Source organism: Nanorana parkeri, unplaced genomic scaffold, assembly GCF_000935625.1.
Source record: "Nanorana parkeri isolate BGI_ZX_2015 unplaced genomic scaffold, ASM93562v1 scaffold286, whole genome shotgun sequence".
In the NCBI taxonomy this organism is placed as follows: Eukaryota; Metazoa; Chordata; class Amphibia; order Anura; family Dicroglossidae; genus Nanorana; species Nanorana parkeri.
In genome coordinates this window covers 1,041,333-1,047,786 of record NW_017306554.1, presented here as the reverse complement: position 1 = coordinate 1,047,786, position 6,454 = coordinate 1,041,333, and the positions used below count along the sequence as shown (strand labels likewise).

Genomic DNA, 6,454 nt, shown 5'->3' with positions numbered 1-6,454 from the left:
CAATCAACCACAGTTCTATAGCGCATCATCTTCTCCTTAATTCTCAACGTTTAAAAGATAAGCACAGTACTTGTATCCAGAATAAGCCCATTTCCATTAATAATCCATTCATTGCTGTGCATACCCTTCCAAGCCTCACAAATTAGGTTTGTTCATTCTACTAACAGTTTAATAAACAAAAAAAGAGCCTTTGAAATTCCTGTAATGTTTTTATTTCTCAAAAAACAATAGTAGTTGATAAATTGTTTATTTGAGCTTCTTCTTGGGACGCAGGTTGTTTGTGTGTCCGCACTTCTTCTTGCGACAGTTTACAGCACGAGGATGGAGCCTTGCATAGCATCTAAAATAAAAACATATCAGGTTCAATAGTTGGCAGGAACAACTAGTAGTGCATACTTACTACTACCATCAATGTGCTCCCCAATGCCTGTTTGTATATGAGACTACTAAATATTTGTGAAAGAAGAGCAAGGCATAGTGGGCATAAGCCTGCTCTGTAATGACTTTGGGTCACAGGAATACATGGGTCAGTGTACTCCTGTTACCCAAAGAAAAAAAAAAGTTTGCCCATACTTTTCCAAATACCTGTAATAAATTAAAAATGCCATATATTTTCTACCTCAGCAGTTGACAGGTTTATGTAATACTGTGTAGTAGGGTTAGTGCAGGATGCATTTAAGAATTTGAGACCCTTTTTAAACAATAACATAAAATAGCCATATCTCTAAAAAAAAAGGCGATATACAAGACTTCTCTTATGCTTTACAAACAGGTGAATGCCAAACAAATGTAAATATTACATGACAGCTGTACAGATGTATACTGCCATTGTTTATGCCTGGTTCACACCTGAAACGCGCAGAACACAAAAAACAATACATTCTTATGGGGCTCCTTCACACTTGCGCGTTTGTATAGCAATATTGAATGCTAAAAGTAAATGCACCATTTTCTGGGTGATTTATACGCGTGCTGACTGTGGTTGTAGCCGCAAACACGCAGAAAAACAAGCATCAATTAAAAATTGCACGTTTTTTTGTCCAAGCATACGACCTTGAAAAACGTGCTGCATTACAAACATGCAGGTGTGAATGGAGCCTTACTTCTTTGTCATGCTGATCCAACAACTACTTTGTGATACACTGACCCAGAACAAGTATGCTGATCTGCAGTTCTGTCCTCACAGCCTTCATACATTGGTTCCGGTCAATGAGCCAAAGTCAGTTATCCATGCAGACAAAACCTTCAGACAGGTTAACGGCGGTTTCAGATATTAGAAATCCTCCGACCAGTGAAGCAGCTAAGAGAAGCAGCTTCAGGGACCGGTCACACAGTGTGGTTGAAACATGCCAGGGAGAGGAGTGATGTGACTATTACAGTTTATTCTTCTGACACTAGTCTATTCAGCATCTAACCATTGAAGGTAGGAAAGCCCCACAGCAAGATTCATTTTTTTTGTCCTGCTAACTAGAGCAGGGCTTAGGCAGCAGCATGACCTGCATAACAAACTGAATTTCATATAGCCATTTCTACTTCATCAACTGCTACACATCTTGGTTTTAAAAAATTACATGAGAAAGGTGTGCATAATATTCCAGCCGTTTATTGTGCCGAAATAGTTTTAATAAGTTATAAACATTACAATCTTTATTTGCAGTGTTCAACAAATATGTATTCTTTAGTAATGCACTTTAATCCAAATTCAATGAATCAGTCTAGAAAACTGAACTTACTTGCGGCAAATCATCTTGTCACAGTTGTACTTCTGGGCAAGCTGCCTTAGGGAAGGCTCAATGATACCACCACGAAGACGCAACACCAAATGCAAGGTTGACTCTAAAATGTCGAAACATTGTGATCAGCGGTAAGTTGTGATAAACATAAAACATAGGCCAGTATAAAATTTGTTCTCACCCTTCTGGATATTGTAGTCCGACAGCGTACGTCCATCTTCAAGCTGTTTGCCAGCAAAGATCAGACGCTGCTGGTCAGGAGGAATACCTGAAAAATTAACACAAATCCAATTTGAACATCTCTTCCTCACCTATGTACACAGGGACATCTACAATGTTGTAATGCAAACATGTCACTACAAAATGTAAAAAGGCCATTTAATGATCTAAAGCTTAGAGCCCACACGGAAATACATTTACAGCTATGTTAAAATTTAGAAATGGACACGGGGTGGGGGAGAAAGCTGATCATAAACCATGAGAACACAGATGCGACTAGGTTAGGTAGAGGTGAAATCAGAGGGAAGAGCAGAAGTCAGAAGCAGTTGATCATGGAAGAGGATGTGGAGTCAAAGTGGAAGCTGCTAATGGACTACTTGGAGAATAGTACAGTGCGAGTGCGAAGGAAAATCATATTATGGCTTGGAAGAGGCAGACTAAGTTGGAGCAGAAGAAGCAGCTGATATACTATTGGGAAAAAACAAAAGCAGGTGCCAGCATAGACTGGGGTGGTGGGTGGATTGGGGAGAGACTACGAGTAAATTGTGGACTAGTGACAAAGTAATCAGAGTGGAAGCTAATCAAGGCTCAAGGGAGAGAGCAAAAGCTGCTCATGGATCACCGAGATGGTTAAAATTGGTAATTAAATATGCCTAGAGGCAGGAGGGCTAAAGGGCATTAGCCCCTTCCTAAATGTAAAAACTACAGCGAAACAGCTAAATGCTTTTACTGAGCAATTTAAAGTACCGTTACAGAATATTAACCCCTTCATGACTGAGGCCTTTTTTTATTTACATGTTATAATCCACATTTTAGGTCTGAAAATTACTTAAAACCCCCAACATTATATATTTTCTGAAAGCCGAAAACCTATAGAATAAAAAGGTGGCAGTTGCAATTTTTTTATGTTGCACGATATTAGCGCAACTCCTTATTAAAACCCCCAAATTTTGTGAAAAATGCACCTAAATGCCCCAAAACACAAAAAAATACCCATTTAAAAAAAAAAATTGTAAAAGACGAGGTTACAGCGAGTAAATAGATACCCAACAAGCCCAGGTTAAAAATTGTGCGCGTCCGTGAAACGGCTAAAAAAATTCAGTACCCCAAAAAGTCCATAGACGACCCACCAGAGAAGCCGGGCCCGTAGGAGGGGCAACAGAGCCCGGGAAACACGGCGGGGGCGTCGGGCTTTCTGTTTAAACGGCCCCGATGCCAGTGTACGTCACTGGTCATGAAGGGGTTAAAGACTAAAGCTACAACTGTGAACATTGCATAAGTTAATCTTAATCAGTCATGCTACTTACCTTCCTTGTCCTGGATTTTGGCCTTAACATTTTCAATAGTGTCGCTGGGTTCTACCTCTAGCGTGATTGTTTTCCCAGTAAGGGTTTTTACGAAGATCTGCATGTTGGCGCCTTCTTGCTTTCCTATACAAAAAAAAATAAAAAATCAAAGGCACATTTAAGACTCATGAATGTGCAAATAAGCCAACTTTAATTGCATCATAGGTTTAGGCCATGACCACACTGCTGGTTTCCTTTATATTAAACATGAAATTACCAGAAGAAACTGCAAATGCATGTAGAACCCAACATAGTCCAGTTGTGATGATCCATTTACAGTACTATCGACCCTGCAGCTACTTTTGACCAGGGTTAGAATGGCACATTATCACAGACCTGCTGTGCTCCAATATAACCTACTGGGTGCTGAAGTCCACTAATAAATGGATCCCAAATAACCAATGCAGCTATTCACAGGAAACCCAGCAAAGGGTCTAAAACAGAGGCTTACTCTAGGTCAACGTGCCTCCATACCAGTAATTCTTAAACAGGGTTCATGCAGAGGTTGCTAGAGGTTCCAATCTGTTGGGGCCCAGATAGTTCCAGGTCTAATACCACTTGGCAGTATGACAGGAATTATCTTTTTTCACTATAAAAGGAGACATTCGGACGACCACCACCATAAGAGGCATTCTTCCCAATGACCTGCATTGTAAGAGGGGCATTTGCACCAGACCACCAATGACTACATTTTAGAAGGAGTTCTCCGTCCCCTGAAAATTTTAGGGGTTCCTCTGGGGTAAATCAATGGGGGGAATTTATCAAAACTGTAGCAAGCAGGAACTGGAGCAGTTGCCCATGGCAACCAATCAGATATCACTTCAGTTTGCTCAGTATGGATTTGAAAATGAAAGAGAAGCTGATTGGTTGCAGTGAAAATCTGCTCCAGTTTTAATAAATTCCCCCCAATATGTTTAACAATTTTTACATTATAATTAGCCCTAACCATGTAATAAAAACATTGTAAAAACTTGGCTCTACTGCCGCCCATGCAGATCAACACCACACCAAACAAGAGGAATGGCTACGTGAAGTTTCTTCGGACACCAAGACTTCTAGAGTGTCCAGCTTTTCTCCCCACATTGCCTACTGGTGCACCGACTTGTAAATCACTAACATGCCCTACAGCAATGTAGGTGTCAGCAAGAGGAACCACAGTGTGGTGAGGGAGACAGGAGATCTTTTTCAAAAGTCTTGGTGTCAGAAGAAACTTCACAAAAGAGGAATAGCCAAGTGAAGTTTGGAGTGGTGGCTTCTCTACAACACACAAGGACCATGGGGAACAAAAGTAGCCACCCTCCAGAAGGAAGGACAGTGTCGGTATGAATTCAGAGATGATTTGAGGATCTACAGCCGAGTGATACACAAATAAGATACATTTTTGTTATTAGTTAAGGTACTTGAATGCATTTTTAAGATTTAAAGTGATATTAAAACCAATTTTTTAAACAAAATTCTCATTTAAGGAGACCCTCCTTTGCTGGAGGCTGTTGCTTTTTTTTTCTTTAAAAGTTCATTACAGGTGTCACCATCAATCTAATAGAGGCACATCATAGCTGACAGGTAAGTGTGGGGGAGACTGGGGTAGAAAAAAAGGTGCTGGGCCATTTTTACCTTAATGCAGAGTGCATTAAAGTAACAAATGCCCAGAACTTACTACTTTAACTCCCAAGTTTAAAAAATAAATAAAAACTTCTGCTCCAACAGTATAGGTGCATATACAAAGGTGCATAAAAACACATGCTGCATTCCAGCTTCTGTAGTATTTTAAAGTAGTGCCCAAGTAAAATTAAATTATTTGTTTGAAGGTAGACCTTAATTTTGCAGTCTACAGTGGGTGACCCTGCTGGCCATTGGACACAACTCCATCAGCACAGCAGTGAGTGCTCTGGCTCACTCACAACATGCACACTATGTCTCTACCACAGCAGTGGCAGAGCTCAGCAGTGTGACAAGGAGTGCACTGCATGGGGTTTAAACAAGCCAAATAGCTCCTTCCTGCACTGATAGGGCTGTGTGCCCATCCACTGTCAGGGTCACCAACACTAGACAGAACACCATGAAAATAAAGCATCTTGTGTAAAACCCCAGAACTGCTTTTGTAGTATATTAAAAAGCAGGATTGCACATTTTTTTAGGAAAGGCGGTGTACAGATAAACTATCCCTTTAAATGTCAATGCAACCAGGATTGCACATTTTTTTAGGAAAGGCGGTGTACAGATAAACTATCCCTTTAAATGTCAATGCAACCTATGTATGCAGTAACTGCTACACTCGTAAGAAATAAGTTCAATAGAGGTCGATCATTCTGAAATCTACGGGAATCGTCCTCAAGCTGTGGAGGCCTGAAGGTAAAACTATAAACGGCAATGACTGGAGCCGGTATGAAGTAGCAGCATGAGCTGGCAGAGAGCAGGCCGGCGCCATGTGCGGTGATGAGGCCCTGTGTGCGCCCAGCGTTAGCTAATGATCGGCCTCCTCCCCGGGGATCACATCTCCACCGGTCGCTACTAGCGAGCTCAGCTGATCACTGAGCACCGAACACACAGGACGCCACTCTCCCCCTCTATCACACACCGGCCTCCCGGCTCACACATCAAACCTACCCGCACGGCAGCCAGACTAAAGAGAAAAGGACGGAACGGAAGTGCGGTGACGTTTTCACACCAACTTCTGTGGGTGGGTCATTGGAGTCTGAGTAGTGTCACCAGTGTCTCCTCCGCCATCTTTGTTATGGGCATGAGGCAACGCAGCCATCACTTATATGACTAAAGAATACAAGTTATGTGGGAAGCATATACAACTTTTATGCTTCCCAGATCAGCTTTTCCTCGGTTTAAAAGCCTTAAACCATAACAATAAAGGTAGCTAGGCTGCAAGTACCTTGACTGCTAAACTCAGGTGTTAATTCAGCCATAACAAAGCACTGCATGCTTCCAGGGGAGTTAAAGGAGAACTATGGGGTCAGTGTTTGTCCCCATAGTTCTCCTTAGGGTAATGGGAGGACACAAACTAGCGTCCTCCCGTTACCCTAAGCTCAGTATACCGCGAGCTACAGCTCGCGGTATACTGAGACACCGGAGCGGATCCCGACGTAGACGGGATCCGCCCAGCTGCGTGAGCGACAGCTGGCTCTGCCTATCTAGAGGCAGAGC

General features: G+C 42.0%; 1 protein-coding gene across 1 annotated transcript; it reads right to left on the bottom strand.

Annotated features, from left to right (window-relative positions):
- Positions 1–189: 189 nt before the first annotated feature.
- Positions 190–5,987, bottom strand: UBA52 (ubiquitin A-52 residue ribosomal protein fusion product 1). The gene is made up of 5 exons (XM_018557493.1): positions 5,906–5,987; positions 3,260–3,382; positions 1,915–2,001; positions 1,734–1,836; positions 190–340 (listed from the first exon to the last, which is right to left on the bottom strand). Exons 2-5 carry the CDS (start codon positions 3,360–3,362, stop codon positions 247–249), a joined length of 387 nt encoding a protein of 128 aa, XP_018412995.1. The 5' UTR covers positions 3,363–3,382; positions 5,906–5,987; the 3' UTR covers positions 190–246.
- Positions 5,988–6,454: the final 467 nt, after the last annotated feature.

Bases quoted from the DNA above. Each gene is read 5' to 3' on its own strand.
- UBA52 (XM_018557493.1), bottom strand. From the start codon at position 3,362: ATGCAGATCTTCGTAAAAACCCTTACTGGGAAAACAATCACGCTAGAG. The intron at 1,837-1,914 runs GTGAGAACAAAT...TCGACATTTTAG, and splicing joins GGACTACAATATCCAGAAGG to AGTCAACCTTGCATTTGGTG. The intron at 341-1,733 runs GTAAGTTCAGTT...TTTTTATTTTAG, and splicing joins GACAAGATGATTTGCCGCAA to ATGCTATGCAAGGCTCCATC.